Below are 17,319 nucleotides of genomic sequence, written 5' to 3' on the forward strand. Positions count from 1 at the left end.
GGCATTTCCCTCAGTGGTCAAAATAGTAGCTACAGCTGCAGAAAAGAAGCAGGAAGGAAAAGAAATATCGGGAGTGTGTTTACATAAATTGACCCCTGTATAGTAAAATACAAACAAAAATAATTCAGAATAAAATTTCTGGTTTTATTAAAACAATTATATTAACATTGAAAAGTAGTCAGGCTGTGCAGGGAAGTGTGTTAGTGAAATCAAATCACAAACACTTGAGGAGGGAATTCCAGAATTTTGTCAAATTAAAAGTTAAACATCACTGTATTCTTCTATAAACTGCCAGGAAGCATCAAAACTCTTAATTACACTCTTATTCATTGTAACTATGTGTTTTTATTTATCATTTCAGTTAACTCTTCTCATCAGATTATAGTCCCTGTGCTAAAATTCTTCAGCTACTGGGTCCTCTTGAAAAGTGAAGGACTTGTTTTCAGTCTACTAGGTAGGAATTTTCATTCCTTAATTTTTATTTTTGTAAATGGTGCCAATGATTTATCTCTTTATTCTATAGCCACATTTTCTCAAGTGACATTTTCCTCCCTTGTGCTATCTCTGGGATTTTTTATTGCTGATTTTCCCCCTCCTTTTTTCTTGTCATATTACCATTTTCTGTACTATTGCCCACACAGTAACATTCAGGAATACAGGCCAGAGCTTACTAACAGGTTCCTCTACCTATGAGCCCTGTTGCTGCTAATGATGATGTCAAGCACTGATCTGGGTGTACAAAATAAATGACTTTTCTAAACCATGCAAAGGTCCAGTTTCTTCCCCACAAAGCATACATGGCTCCTCTGTTATATCCGTTCCAACCAGTTTCCGTACAGCTGTGAGCCCAGATTTCTGGTCATCAGTATTTGCCAAATTTTACAGTGCAAAATCAGACACCTATAATTAATTCTGTTTGCTCTGCAAATGACTTGTGACTGCTGGATAGTGTATTTTATGTGGAGTGGTCAGAGGCTGGGTCCTCCACCGTTGTTATTTTTATTTTATCCATGGATCATGTATTCATCTTATATCCTGGGGACAAAATAAACAGTCAACAATAATGAATAAACTGAATAGGTACATTCTGTTTTTTTAAAGGCTATTCCCACCGATAGCCACTTGCACTTTCATGACAGTTAAGAATCTGCCAAACATTAGCTTAGTTACCAGCAAGACAGTCTTTCCCCTTCCCTCCACCCCATATACAGATTGTTTATCAAAACGTGCTGCCAAGAAAAATATCCCTGCTTTTGGCCTCCACCAGTGATTAATAACACTTGAGAATTGAACAAAACTTTACTGTGTTTAAAAAAAAAAAGAAGTGGGAGGTGGGAAGGAGGAGGAGAGAAAGCCAAATTAGAAAAAGAAGAAACCAAGCAAGCAAGCAGGAAAACTCAAATCTTTTAAGCTATTTGACAAAATATAATCTCCCATTCCCTCTGGAAATAGGCCATTTGAGAGAAGTGAAACACACACACCCCCGACCTCGTTATAAATGCTGATTAACACGGTGCTATTGAAAGAATGATGTTTAGGAGCACAAGACAAGGGTGGGAATAGGCGAGGGTGGGGAGGTTAAGGAGTTTTTCTTTTTATTTGGTCTTCTGTCGAGATGAGGTATGGGAGGAAAACAGAAAAAAATATAATTTACTTTTTTTTCCCAAAGACTGCTGGTAAAATTCCTAAGGGACACCAAGTGCCAAAATTAACTGTCTAGGTGTATTACTTATAGACAGTATTGCTTAGATGAATCAAGTCAAGTCTTCAAGCAGCAGCCCAAGATAGCTGCAAGCTGAGAAAGAAGCACACATTTCCTTGTTGTTCTGTGGTAAAGCTCCGAAATATGTGGAGATGTGTTTGCTCTTGGGCTTCTCATCTCATTCTTTTCCCCTATGGGGTACTTGAATATTATGTCTCATGTTTGGTATGATGGATTTCTTTTTTTTAAATCAGGAGTATAAGAAAAAAAGCAAAATATGAGAACAAAAAAGGAAAGGTGAAAAATCGGAATGTAAAACATATATATATATAGTATCTAGTACAGTTTTCATTACTCTCCTAAAGAAATTAATATAATAAAAGGTAATAAACAGTTCTTGAAAAGTGCGATATAGACTAGTGAAAACAGTTTACTGAAATTAATGGTGGTGGATTGAAGCAAACCTCCACTTTGGAATTAGTGCCAGACATAGTTTTCCTGAACCCTGTCCAACTGCCTGAGCGACAGACAATTTTCATTCTATTTGTGCTAAAGGCTTATGACTAGTGCTGGAAAATGAAGCCCTTGCCCTTGATCTCAGTGCAGATTAAAAAAAAAAGCAGAACTGTGCCAATTTGTTTCTTCTGCCAATAGAAGCCCTTGTGCCTTGGGCAATGCAAAACAATAAGAAGTTCTCATGAAAACTCTCCATTGAAAGGAAACCCACCAAGAGCCATGTCTCTCTGCTGCATTCATCAGCCAGTTTCTGAGATTCTCACAATGTCAGCAAAATGCAGAAGGCAAGGGCAGAAAATATCTACCAGCCGCTACTCAACCTTTTTTCTTTTCCATCTCTCACTTTTCAGCACTTGGTGACACTGGATATAAAATGTATTCTATCATAAATAACAAAATTCCTTTGTCTGCTAATGCTGATCTTCCTACACTTCAGTACTGCGTGCAAAATTTGTGCTGTGCAGTCCCCGTTGTCTGAAGTTGATCCTATTTCTGAAGGATGAAATATACATTCGAGACACACTCATACAGAGTTATAAACAGTGGCTACACTGTACTGCTGTCAGCCAACTAATCTGCAATTGCTTTTTCCTAGGTTATTAATAAAATCAGAATCCCAAGCAGCAGGCGTTTGCTTTCATTGTACAGTCTGCACTTGTGACATGGTACATGTGGAAAATTTTGAGTGCACTGCAGTGAATGGTCTGTGGGTTAGTTTTTAGCTTCCGCTAAGTACCTGGCAGGCTGCCATAGCTGAAGGATTCTGGGAACTGAAAGGCTCCCAAGTACAAACTGCCAGCATTAAGTAGTCCTGACAGCTCTGCTCCTTCCACACTTGGCAGCAGTTCAAAGTGCTCTTTCATTTGAAAGGCTGGAAGGCTGCCATGTGCAATGCAGATTTGCTGTGCCTGCTCTCATAAGGAACTGATAAATGCCGTTGCTGTTGCCATGGGGACAGGAGGCTATCAGAATGGCCTTGTGATCTGCAGCCTCTCAGCTCTGCAGGGTTGGTTTTTTTTTTTTTTTTGATGGTGAAATAAATGTTCTAGAAAAGGTTAACTCTTGAAGGGCAGGAAGCGATGGTTTGAAAGGACAGGGTGAGGTATTACACACTGCTCTTCCAAACAGTTTTGAACAAGATTAACATGTACCTGAAAACTATCCCAATTTGTGAAAGTCTGTCTTTGGATTTTTTGAGGGATGACTATGAGAAGAGAGAGAAGGGAAATCCTTTCCCCTCATTCTGTCCCATCAGAAATCTTTTCATTTCAGTGTTTTTCAACAGAATTAAATGGCTGCCCCCTTTCTTTCTGTAAATATCCCTATTTGTAGTTTTCAGATGTTGGCAGGTATGAGTTAATTTATAGCTCAATCCTGCAAGCTGCCAAATGCCATCAGATCTCCTTGACGTCACTGGGAGTTGCAGCGCTCAGCAGGATTGGACCCATTATGTAGACTCCATTATGTATGGTTGATTTATGCAAAAAGAAAGAAATGCTGCATTTTTAAGAGATTTTGGTGACAATATAAAACCTGAACGTGAAACTCAGCTCATCACAGTTCCCAAGATTAAAATAAATACAGCCCTCAGCTATACACAGTTTAAGTATGGCTATGAATGAGTATGTATATCTATACATATAGATAAAGAAAAACATATAGATGGCATATATTTTAACCAGCAATTTACATCCATTTTAATGTGTATAATTTTCAACACATTACTCTTTCTGTTTCTGCAATAGCAATAAAATTAGGTCCTCTGAAGACATCTTGGTGAAGCACAGTAAATTCAATTCTGTTAAAACAAGGAGAATTCTAAGCATGACATCAAATCATGGAACAATACAGTATATCTTTTCTATTTGTGAGACCATGCTATACAACTCAGGGGTATAAGTACAACATTATAGAGATCAAATATAAGAATACATCTGTGGACAGAGTATACATAAAGAGCAATTCTGCAAACAAAAGCATACCATGACTGACATTTTAAATAAAACACAAAAACAAAACAATATTTTGGGAACTTTGTGCTTTGTCAGATACCTATTTTAATGCTTCCAGTTTTGAATGCTTAATTTAAAACAAAACAAAAACCTAATCCGGCCTCTCTGCCTTTGGAAACCAACATATCTGTATCTGTGTATGATATTTTTTAATTAATTGTTGAGTACCGTCACCATGTTAGACCCTGAACAAACACAAAAGAAAGTGAATCCCTGCTCCATGAATTTACAATCTAACTTTCACAGATTATACAGTTAACCAGTTGATGGTTAATCTGTAGTTTTTTTGCTTGAGATTATTCAGGTCACCCCCATCTTCATTCTGGCCCTTTCTTAAGACCCATTTTTCCTATAAGCTTTCCAACAATATGTCCTTTAAATTTATAGTTGGATTTATTGTTAAAAAGGTTCATGGATGACAGTGTCTGAAGTAAAGGTTTGAATGAAGATGGTGGTCATTTGGAAAAGGAGATGCGTTTCATATTTGATATTTAATATGACTAATAAGGGTTGTATGTGCAAATCTAGATAAAAGCTACATGTACACATTTATGAAGCAATTTCAACACTGCACGCAATGCTGCACTTCCTAAGCCCCCACACCACACAATGTTAGGTCAAAGGAGATATTTCTTTATAACTGTGTGGTTAAAAAATAACTGAGAAGTTTACTGTAATTCAACCGTAATTTCTTTATGATTCTCTCTGGGTTCTTGCCTATGGTTGTCATGGTAATTCTGGCCCGCTCTACACATTCTGCTCCTCTCACTGGAATTTCCTGATTATTCAGGCCCCCCCCCCCCAAATAAAAATCCACAACCCTGCTTCATTCCTATAACAGCAGAAGAGCTTATGATGTTAGTGTTAAAAATCAGCTAAAGCGAACCTGTTTGAACCACTCAGCTGGAAATGGAGATAATATAATAAACATATACATTGAAACAGCTGCTTAAATTTTCTTTCAGAGTCAACAACAGGGTATAAAAGTAAAGAGAGGGAAATGCTGGAAAGATAACTGCATATAGAATTGCAGTATCCTATTCACAAGGACCCAGATCCTAGTCATACCACATATTATTTGGTTCTTTTAGCTGCTAAGTTTCTGATTGCAGAAAACAAACAGCAAAATATATTTTTCTGCTAAGTGACAGACACATCTATACCTACAGTGAGAGCACTAAAATATATTCTCTCCACCAGTGTGACAAAGTAGAAGGCCACATTTTTATCAAGGGCTTTTGGTGACATTTAAGCCAGGAGAACCAAGCTGAACATGATTTGGATCCATCACCGCACCTAAAGAAAGATATGCACAACCTTATAGTATATACAATTTGTGTCTGTATAGGTATTTATCAGTATGTACAACACTGATAACAACAAAATAACTGCCATGGTACTTGTTGTGTATATAATTATGTATACGTAACAAATATATAAATGTTTATAAAAATGTACATATTTTGATTGTTCCTCTCTTCCCCACCCTCTGTATGTTGCTTGTTTGGGGGCAAAAAACTGAACTATGTGCAGCTATCGTTACCCTAAACACTTGCTTGTATGTTCCGTGCCACACTCCTCCCTTTGTCTGTTCATTGTATGTTTAGATTAAAAACTCTTTAAGGCAGGGAATGTATCTCACCATGTGTTTGTATAGTGCCTAGCCCAGTGAAGCCCTATTCCTGACTGGGGCCTCTAGGTTTTACTGCAATACAAATCATTCATAATAATTGTAACTCATGTAACATTTATAAATTAGATCCAACAATTTCCATCACATACTTCTGTTCTGAATGTATTTGTATATGATCTACAAAGCTCACTGCCCTTTTCTGTGTCTCTATCCCTTTCTCTTTTGTGGTTTCTTGCAGAAGCCATTTTGATGCAGTCCTATAGCTGGATCCTGTTTAAGCATCATATAGCATTTCAACCTTGACATTCTCTTCTGTAGCAACATATTGCTGCAATCTGTGATATCAGCTGAGACATTTGTGACGTCACCTGAACCTGTAAGGCCAGAAAAGCTTGCAGTTCCTCAGGCTGTATCAGGTACTCAGGGACTAAACAGTTTTATAGGTTTTATTCTGCATGTGACCATCACGGATCTAGCTAATTTTAACCTAATAAAATACTGCCAAAAGAAACCTTGTATGTAGAAAAAGTAGCTGTAGGTCTGGATAAGGACTCTGCAGCCATACCAGTCTAACTTTCTTCCTATTTCTGTTTCCAAATTTTCATTTTTAAAGTAAAAATATCATATTTTACTAAATTCCTGGATAGTGTGATAAAACAGTAATGAATCCATTTTCACTTATGTGTTGATACACACACATATTCAGCAGCTGTTCAAAGGAAGAGAAGGTTTCAGTAAACAGTGTTAGGGGGCTTATTCCTTCTCCCACTCACTTCCCTGGTCCTTCTCGCATGAACAGAGAGCAACAATACCCAAAGTCCAAAGGTGCAAACAATTCGATGTTTATTGGGGTGAACTTCCAACAAGGATGATTCCAGTTTCCTTTTTTAGTGTCCCCCTTCTCAGCTATGACACCACAGAGCCTTACCTGTGTCCCTGTTCCCATTCCCCCCCTTAGCAAAACATGATTTCAATTTCCCTGTTCCCATTCCCACCCCCCTTACTTCCTGATTGACTGCAGACTATATAGTAAAACTTGAGTTTTGCTTAGCTATACCTTAACCAATTATTTTCCTGAAATTTAACTAACCAATCCTAATCATGTTACAATATGTTATTTAATCAATTATATCCCACCACCTTAATTAGTTTACACCCAGCAAAATTAATTATACAGCAGACAGAAACAATTCCAGACAGAGATTATACAGACAAACAATCGGGAAATGGGGACTACAATGATAGAACAACACAGAAATGAGGATTTCACATCCCATCTATTGATAAGTGAGTTCTTGCCAGACAGGATGCTATCAAACTAAGTTTCCTTTTACATCTTCTAGGCACTTCCCTTTCTCTGGAAGTGATAGGCATTATTAGGACAGGATTGTATTCCTAACAGCCCAATAGCACCTTCTTTCAATGTGACTAGTTTGGAATGTGAGGATGTGACCGTTCGCTTCCCAGCTTATGGCTGCCTCTGCTGCTTAGCCAAAGGCTTTAGCCTAAGAACAGGGCCTCAGACTGTTGCAATAAGAGAAGGCCCTTATACCGGCAGACAGTGATTTTGATTCTTTCTTTTATACCTTTATAACTAGCTAAGTGATAAGAATACACCTAAATTCTTAGAGTATAGGCCTTTGTAGACAGGCCTGCATATCTACACCCTAACACTCCACCCTTTTTTTTCTTTTTCTTTTGGGATTCTCCTGCCCAGGTATCCCTGGAAAAGCATAGGACATATGGCGACACACTTCCTGATAAGGCCAGGCATCAAGGCGGAATGCGTCGTTGCTCCATCTGTCCCACTGCCCCTTGTGTAGTACCGTGCCCTGCACCTTCTCTCATACGGGCATACCAAACCTATTCCAATTAGTGTTCCAGACTTCCCATTATAGTGGGCCTGAGAAGGTTGGGTCCGGGTTGTCTAGTACACTGTAGGGTGTGGAGAACTTACTACATTACTTATAGGTTATCTCCATATGCAACGTAACACAAGTACAGTTAACAATACAAAATCCACAGCAACACCGAGTCCTGACCACTACAGTGTGGTCCAACATTCGAGCCACCACCAAAACACTGCCTCTCCTCCTTCGACAGGGTCACGATCTTATGTGTCCAGTTGCTGGCAGTTGCAACAAGCTGCCCCTGCAGGTTTTGCGTGCTTTTGTCTATATCATAAGTCCATTGAATGTTTACAGAGAAATGGGTTATTGTTCAAACCAGCTTAACTACTTGGTATGGAATTAGGCAGTATGCCCTGGTTTGATTATTTACAGCAATAAGATTTACAGATCCATTTGTGCACCAAAGTTCAGATAGCAGCGTGTAGATGTGTGTAGTTTGGTTATGGGCTGGTGTAATTGTGCCCCTAGTAATACATACATTCCCAGCAAAACACCTCATACACAGTACACTCAATTGTCCACCCCTTTCCATAAGGCCATTGATCCTGCTTCTCCATAGTCATAGGAGAGGGGCACATCCAACCATCTTCTCTTGATTTACACCATTTCGCATACCCCTCCATTGATTCCCAGTAAGCTCCTCCCCTTCTCATTATTTCCATAGGGCTTGTGGGGACCACCTTAGTTGCCATTCCATTTCCAGGTAACATGGTAGCTATTACACAGGTGCTGGCCTCCTAGTTGAGCATTTTGCATTCCCATACACATTTCCCCCCAAGGTCAGCCTTTTGAAGCCATCCCCCACACATGTCATGAGGTTTTTTGTTTACTGAAACACAACAATGCTAGCAACAAGACAAACACCACAGACAAACACCACAACACATAGATCCATGGTATTCTGGATTATTTTTCCGCTGGCACCAGCTTGCTTGTAGAGTGTTTGAAAAACAAAAGAAAATTTCCACCACCCCCTAGTGGGGACAGATTATTGCTTACTAATAATACCACTTCCTTTTACAAATTTCCTCGCTAATTGCAGAAAAAACAGAAGAATTACCTCCAGGCTGTCCTTATTTTGTTCTATAGTCAGGCTAGTGAATTACCCCACTCACTGGTCATTTATTAAATTCATGAGGTGGTGTACCTCAGTTTCCCCTCTTGTATAACAGACCAGGTTTGTAATAGTTTCTCTGCTGTACCAAGCTTTAAGTTTATTCTCAGGTAATAGCTGAGACACAGCTTCAGATTTTAGCACTGTACACACACACACACACACCCTCAGGGTTAACCTGTTCCCCTTACTTTCAAGCTTGACTTGTTTTTTCACCTCCCTTTCCTGGAGGGCCATAATCTGAGTCTTCTAGTAGCTTGGTTGCTGACCAGATGTATTCATTATTTGCAGCTCCTTTGTGCCCATCAGCTAGGTAATTTGCATTTACACAGAGGCTTTCTGGCTTGCTTTTGGATCCAAAGCTATTAGCAGCTCAGAGACTGTCTTAAAAGGGAAACATTCCACTTCCACTAGAGTTCTGATTACTTTCCACTTTCATCTCCTGCTCCAAAACACACAGAGATCTGAAAGAGAAAGCACAACCTATTGTGGCTCCTTTTGGAGCCCTAATAGGATTTTAATTAAGTACCATGTTTTGTTTGCATTTCTTTTACCCCTTCTCTAATATACACTGCACACATCCTGGAAGAATGCACATTCCTTCTATAGTTTAACCTCCATAACATTATATTAGCCATATTAATTTTATACAAGGTGTAACTGTCTCCCCCATGCCCACAGAGTTTTCATGCACACCCACTAAAGCGACAGTCTGATCCCCAAGAGCCACCCCAAGGCTCAGTGTTCCCATCATTCCTCCCCTTTTCCTTTTACCTGTGCACACACAAAATTCTCTTTTGCCTAACATCCCTTGCACTGTGATTATTCTTTTTTACACAACTGTACCCTGATTACACTCCCATCTTGTACAACTAGACACAACCAGGGGCAGCCAAGTTAAGTTTCAATAGAAACCCCTTACATTACCCAAAAGGAATGTAATTAAAATCACTATAGTCAAATAATTTTGATCAGATTCTCTCTCCGCCTGCTGCCTGCAGCAGTCCCTTATAGACCATTTCTGTAGGAAAAGGGCCCATTTTCCCTCAGAATAACTGTAAAGGCTTCTGGGGACAGAAGCATTGTGGTGGTAGTAGCCACTCTACCTGACCCCCTTGGATAATTTAATTACCAAGCTTCCATCCAATGTGACTGCACAGAATTGCACAGACAGTTACATTTATATAACTGGGTTTTATCATTAAACAAAAACTTCCTTCTTGTAACACCACAACTGTTACTGTTTTAACATCTTCACAACAGTTACCTTTTACCATTTCCACAACTCCCAAATGTTTACTTTCCTTCAAACCCTGTATTAATTTTTGCAAAAGCTATTTTTAAAACTTTCCACTCACTTCTTTAAATCACTTACTCCTACATTTAGTTCTTTAAGGTGGTGCAATTTGTCTGTAACAACTTAGCCACCAAGTACAATTATTGCCACACAGCTGCCTTAACCTGTGCTGTCTTTACCTTGAGACTGTTCAAAAAGGCAGTAAAACATTTGTCTCCATGGATGCCCATGGATCTTTTACTCCAAAAATTCCAGTGGAATACAGCAGACCTCTGTCATACTTTGTCCAAAATAACCAAAAACATTTCACATAAGTATCCAAAGTACCCTCCATTAAAACTTCAGAAAAACAAAAGTGTGGAAAGGCAGGGGGAGAGGAAGGGGAAGAGGTGGAAAGAAACCAATTAAGCCGGTCAGGTCAGTTTAAAGTATAGGCTACCAGCAGCAAATTAAGTAAACCAAGAAAAAGAAGAAGGAAAAGAAGAAAAGAACATAGTTAGCTCTGAGCCAACAGTAGGCTCCCTGGGTTGAAACAGTTGGGAACCCTTATCCCCAGGTTCTTATTCTGGCTTTGGGAGAAGAGTGGGGGTTGTTACCTGTCCTGCAAACCCTACCATTTTGCACTTTGAAACTTTTTTTTTCCTCTCTTCCTTTCTTTCTCTCCACTCCCCCAGGACCAAGTCCCAGCTCCAGTCTCTAAAGGTAGTCTGTTAACTCTGCTTTTGACTTTAAACCCTGTTGTGCCAAATCATCTTTAACCACCCCTAACTAAGCCCTGGTCTACACTAGGACTTTAGATCAAATTTAGCAGCGTTAAATCGATGTAAACCTGCACCCGTCCACACGATGAAGCCCTTCATTTTGACTTAAAGGGCTCTTAAAATCGATTTCCTTACTCCACCCCTGACAAGTGGATTAGCGCTTAAATCGGCCTTGCCGGGTCAAATTTGGGGTACTGTGGACACAATTCGACGGTATTGGCCTCCGGGAGCTATCCCAGAGTGCTCCATTGTGACCACTCTGGACAGCACTCTCAACTCAGATGCATTGGCCAAGTAGACAGGAAAAGAACCGCGAACTTTTGAATCTCATTTCCTGTTTGGCTAGCGTGGCAAGCTGCAGGTGACCATGCAGAGCTCATCAGCAGAGGTGACCATGATGGAGTCCCAGAATCGCAAAAGAGCTCCGGCATGGACCGAACGGGAGGTACGGGATCTGATCGCTGTATGGGGAGAGGAATCCGTGCTATCAGAACTCCGTTCCAGTTTTCGAAATGCCAAAACCTTTGTCAAAATCTCCCGGGGCATGAAGGACAGAGGCCATAACAGGGACCTGAAGCAGTGCCGCGTGAAACTTAAGGAGCTGAGGCAAGCCTACCAGAAAACCAGAGAGGCAAACGGCCGCTCCGGGTCAGAGCCCCAAACATGCCGCTTCTATGATGAGCTGCATGCCATTTTAGGGGGTTCAGCCACCGCTACCCCAGGGGTGTTGTTTGACTCCTTCAATGGAGATGGAGGCAACACGGAAGCAGGTTTTGGGGACAAAGAAGATGATGATGATGATGAGGTTGTAGATAGCTCACAGCAAGCAAGCGGAGAAACCGGTTTTCCCGACAGCCAGGAACTGTTTCTCACCCTGGACCTGGAGCCAGTACCCCCCGAACCCACCCAAGGCTGCCTCCCGGACCCGGCAGGCGGAGAAGGGACCTCCGGTGAGTGTACCTTTTAAAATACTATACATGGTTTAAAAGCAAGCATGTGAAAGGATTAATTTGCCCTGGCATTCGCGGCTCTCCTGGATGTACTCCCAAAGCCTTTGCAAAAGGTTTCTGGGGAGGGCAGCCTTATTGCGTCCTCCATGGTAGGACACTTTACCACTCCAGGCCAGTAACACGTACTTAGGAATCATTGTACAACAAAGCATTGCAGTGTATGTTTGCTGGCGTTCAAACAACATCCGTTCTTTATCTCTCTGTGTTATCCTCAAGAGAGTGAGATATCATTCATGGTCACCTGGTTGAAATAGGGTGCTTTTCTTAAAGGGACACTCAGAGGTGCCCGTTCCTGCTGGGCTGTTTGTCTGTGGCTGAACAGAAATGTTCCCCACTGTTAGCCATGGGGAGGGGGGAGGGTTGAGGGGGTAGCCACGCGGTGGCGGGAGGCAAAATGCGACCTTGGAATGAAAGCACATATGCTGTGAATGTAATGTTAACAGCAAGGTTTACCCTGAAAGAGTGTAGCCACTGTTTTATAAAATGTGTCTTTTTAAATACCGCTGTCCCTTTTTTTTTCTCCACCAGCTGCACGTGTTTCAGTGATCACAGGATCTTCTCCTTCCCAGAGGCTAGTGAAGATTAGAAAGAAAAAAAAATGCACTCATGATGAAATGTTCTCTGAGCTCATGCTGTCCTCCCACACTGACAGAGCACAGATGAATGCGTGGAGGCAAATAATGTCAGAGTGCAGGAAAGCACAAAATGACCGGGAGGAGAGGTGGCGGGCTGAAGAGAGTAAGTGGCGGGCTGAAGAGAGAGCTGAAGCTGAAAGGTGGTGGCAGCGTGATGAGAGGAGGCAGGATTCAATGCTGAGGCTGCTGGAGGATCAAACCAGTATGCTCCAGTGTATAGCTGAGCTGCAGCAAAGGCAGCTGGAGCACAGACTGCCACTACAGCCCCTGTGTAACCAACCGCCCTCCTCCCCAAGTTCCATAGCCTCCACACCCAGACGCCCAAGATCACAGTGGGGGGGCCTCCGGCCAACCAGCCACTCCACCACAGAGGATTCCCCAAAAAACAGAAGGCTGGCATTCAATAAATTTTAAAGTTGTAAACTTTTAAAGTGCTGTGTGGCATTTTCCTTCCCTCCTCCACCACCCCTCCTGGGCTACCTTGGTAGTCATCCCCCCATTTGTGTGATGCATGAATAAAGAATGCATGAATGTAAAGCAACAATGACTTTATTGCCTCTGCAAGCGGTGATCGAAGGGAGGAGGGGAGGGTGGTTAGCTTACAGGGAAGTAGAGTGAACCAAGGGGCGGGGGGTTTCATCAAGGAGAAACAAACAGAACTTTCACACCGTAGCCTGGCCAGTCATGAAACTGGTTTTCAAAGCTTCTCTGATGCGTACCGCGCCCTCCTGCGCTCTTCTAACCGCCCTGGTGTCTGGCTGCGCGTAACCAGCAGCCAGGCGATTTGCCTGAACCTCCCACCCCGCCATAAATGTCTCCCCCTTACTCTCACAGATATTGTGGAGCGCACAGCAAGCAGTAATAACAGTGGGAACATTGGTTTCGTTGAGTTCTAAGCGAGTCAGTAAACTGCACCAGTGTGCCTTTAAACGTCCAAATGCACATTCTACCACCATTCTGCACTTGCTCAGCCTGTAGTTGAACAGCTCCTGACTACTGTCCAGGCTGCCTGTGTACGGCTTCATGAGCCATGGCATCAAGGGGTAGGCTGGGTCCCCAAGGATAACTATAGGCATTTCAACATCCCCAACAGTTATTTTCTGGTCTGGGAATAAAGTCCCTTCCTGCAGCTTTTGAAACAGACCAGAGTTCCTGAAGATGCGAGTGTCATGTAACTTTCCCGGCCATCCCACGTTGATGTTGGTGAAACGTCCCTTGTGATCCACCAGAGCTTGCAGCACTATTGAAAAGTACCCCTTGCGGTTTATGTACTCGCCGGCTTGGTGCTCCAGTGCCAAGATAGGGATATGGGTTCTGTCTATGGCCCCACCACAGTTAGGGAATCCCATTGCAGCAAAGCCATCCACTATGACCTGCACATTTCCCAGGGTCACTACCCTTGATATCAGCAGGTCTTTGATTGCGTGGGCTACTTGCATCACAGCAGCCCCCACAGTAGATTTGCCCACTCCAAACTGATTCCCAACTGACCGGTAGCTGTCTGGCGTTGCAAGCTTCCACAGGGTTATCGCCACTCACTTCTCAACTGTGAGGGCTGCTCTCATCTTGGTATTCATGCGCTTCAGGGCAGGGGAAAGCAAGTCACAAAGTTCCATGAAAGTGCCCTTACGCATGCAAAAGTTTCGCAGCCACTGGGAATCGTCCCAGACCTGCAACACTATGCGGTCCCACCAGTCTGTGCTTGTTTCCCGAGCCCAGAATCGGCATTCCACAGCATGAACCTGCCCCATTAGCACCATGATGCATGCATTGGCAGGGCCCATGCTTTCAGAGAAATCTGTGTCCATGTCCTGATCACTCACGTGACCGCACTGACGTCGCCTCCTCGCCCGGTATCGCTCTGCCAGGTTCTGGTGCTGCATATACTGCTGGATTATGCGTGTGGTGTTTAATGTGCTCCTAATTGCCAAAGTGAGCTGAGCGGCCTCCATGCTTGCCTTGGTATGGCGTCCGCACAGAAAAAAGGCGCGGAACGATTGTCTGCCGTTGCTCTGACGGAGGGAGGGGCGACTGACGACATGGCTTACAGGGTTGGCTTACAGGGAATTAAAATCAACAAAGGGGGTGGCTTTACATCAATGAGTATTTCAGGCAGGACTTCACGGAGGGTTCTAATAAGAAATGGCGCACCTAAGTAATTGTTCTTATTGGAACAAGCAGGTTGGTCTGGCCTCTGATTGATACATGGCTAGATTTACCTTGCTGCACCTTCTCTGTGAGTGACTGCAGTGTGACCCAGAGGAATGAGTCCCCTAGACAGGGGAGGGGGGGAAGCAAATGAGTACAAAACAAATCTGGTCTATTTCTTGTTTTGATCCACTCCATCTATCTTTTACATCTTTGGCTGGCAGCAGACGGTGCAGAAGGACTGCAAGCCATCCACATCTCATGGCTGCTCGGCAGAAGGTGGTACAATAGAACTGCTAGCCATCCTCATCTCTTGCCTGCCCGGCAGAAGATGGTACAATAGGACTGCTAGCAATCCGTATCGCCTGCCTGCTCACCATAAGATGGTTCAATAGGACTGACTGCAGGACTAAAGAGAATGACCTGGTCAAGCCAGGAGCACCTCGGACATGACGATGACGGCTACCAGTCCTATTGTACCGTCTGCTGCCACAAGGCAATGGGTTGCTGCTGCTGTGAAGCAATGCAGTACCACGTCTGCCAGCACCCAGGAGACATACGGTGACAGTTACCTGAGCGGGCTCCATGCTTGCCGTGGTATGGCGTCTGCACAGGTAACTCAAGAAAAAAGGCGCGAAACGATTGTCTGCTGCTGCTTTCCCGGAGGGAGGGAGGGAACGGGGGCCTGACGATATGTACCCAGAACCACCCGCGACAATGCTTTAGCCCCATCAGGCATTGGGATCTCAACCCAGAATTCCAATGGGCAGCGGAGACTGCGGGAACTGTGGGATAGCTACCCACAGTGCAACACTCCGGAAGTTGACGCTTGCCTCAGTACTGTGGAAGCACTCCGCCGAGTTAATGCACTTAATGCACTTAGAGCATTTTCTGTGGGGACACAGACACTCGAATATATAAAACCGATTTCTAAAAAACCGACTTCTATAAATTCGACCTAATTTCATAGTGTAGACATACCCTAATTTACAACCCTTCAGCATCCCTTGCTGAAGCAGCACCAAACTTGAAAGATTACTGGCAGCTTCCCATAATGCTGCCCTTACTTCAAACCTCTCACAAGCAGACAGAAGTGCCTCCTTTCCCTGGAAGGCATTCAGTCCCAATGGGCATGGACCTTCTTCCACTACCCATATACCAAGGAGGGTGGGCTCCTCAGCCAAGCCCCACCCCTCTGGGTCCCCTAACACTTCCTCCATTTCCTTTTTAATCTCATCCCAGGTTGACCCCTGCACCTGGTATGGGCCCTGGTTCTTCCTTATCCATTTATCCAAAAAATCCTTTACCCTGGCTTGCCGGAACCCGCAACTACCATCACGAGATTTCGCTATACCCCCTCCAAGCAGCTGCGCGGACTGTTGGGGAGGGGGACTTACAGGCTGCCACTCACCTATGCAATGCGATGTATCCAAGTCACAGCACCAAGATGTTAGGGGGTTTATTCCTTCACCCACTCACTTTCCTGGTCCTTCTCGCATGAACAGAGAGCAACAATACCCAAAGTCCAAAGGTGCAAACAATTCGATGTTTATTGGGGTGAACTTCCAGCAAGGATGAGTCCAGTTTCCTTTTTTAGTGTCTCCCTTCCCAGCTATGACACCACAGAGCCTTATCTGTGTCCCTGTTCCCATTCCCCCCTTAGCAAAACATGATTCCAATTTCCCCACCCCCATTCCCTGTTCCCATTCCCCCCTTACTTCCTGATTGACTGCAGACTATATAGTAAAACTTGAGTTCTGCTTAGCTATACCTTAACCAATCATTTTCCTGAAATTTAACTAACTAATCCTAATATGTTATTTAACCAATTATATCCCACCATCTTAGTTTACACCCAGCAAAATTAATTATACAGCAGACAGAAACAATCACAGAACCAGACAGAGATTATACAGACAAACAATCGGGAAATGGGGACTACAATGACAGAACAACACAGAAATGAGGATTTCACATCCCATCTATTGATAAGTGAGTTCTTGCCAGACAGGATGCTATCAAACCAAGTTTCCTTTTACATCTTCTAGGCACTTCCCTTTCTCTGGAGGTGATAGGCAAAATTAGGACAGGATTGTATTCCTAATAGCCCAATAGCACCTTCTTTCAATGTGACTAGTTTGGAATGTGACTGTTCGCTTCCCAGCTTATAGAAAAGGAGTACTTGTGGCATCTTTTTGTGGATACAGACTAACACAGCTGCTACTCTGAAACCTTCACAACTTATGGCTGCCTCTGCTGCGTAGCCAAAGGCCTTAGCCTAAGAACAGGGCCTTAGACTGTCACAGTAAGAGAAGGCCCTTACACCGGCAGACAGCGATTCTGATTCTTGCTTTTATACCTCTATAACTAGCTAAGTGATAAGAATACACCTAAATTCTTAGAGTATAGGCCTTTACAGACAGGCCTGCATATCTATATCCTAACGAACAGCATTTAGGACATTTAATTACAACCTGTTAAAAAGTTCTTAAATTGACTTTAGCCCCTTATTTTTCCTTTCATACATTTGTACTATGTATACAAAACAACCTCTTTAGTCCACACACTTCATAAACAGCAT

The 17,319-nt window shown here is 42.9% G+C and overlaps 1 protein-coding gene across 2 annotated transcripts; it reads left to right on the forward strand.

The window, feature by feature from the left end:
- Positions 1-383: 383 nt before the first annotated feature.
- Positions 384-13,050, forward strand: LOC141990158 (uncharacterized). Of its 2 annotated transcripts, XM_074957127.1 has the most exons (4): positions 384-454; positions 6,102-6,279; positions 11,292-11,895; positions 12,484-13,050. In XM_074957127.1, the coding sequence occupies exons 3-4, from the start codon at positions 11,313-11,315 to the stop codon at positions 13,002-13,004; spliced, it is 1,104 nt and encodes a 367-aa protein (XP_074813228.1). In that variant the 5' UTR covers positions 384-454; positions 6,102-6,279; positions 11,292-11,312; the 3' UTR covers positions 13,005-13,050. The 2 variants fall into 2 exon arrangements, with proteins under 2 accessions (XP_074813228.1, XP_074813229.1); XM_074957128.1 differs by lacking the exons at positions 384-454; positions 6,102-6,279 and having other exon boundaries at positions 11,166-11,895.
- Positions 13,051-17,319: the final 4,269 nt, after the last annotated feature.

Source organism: Natator depressus, chromosome 6 (genome assembly GCF_965152275.1).
Source record: "Natator depressus isolate rNatDep1 chromosome 6, rNatDep2.hap1, whole genome shotgun sequence".
Lineage (NCBI taxonomy): Eukaryota > Metazoa > Chordata > Testudines > Cheloniidae > Natator > Natator depressus.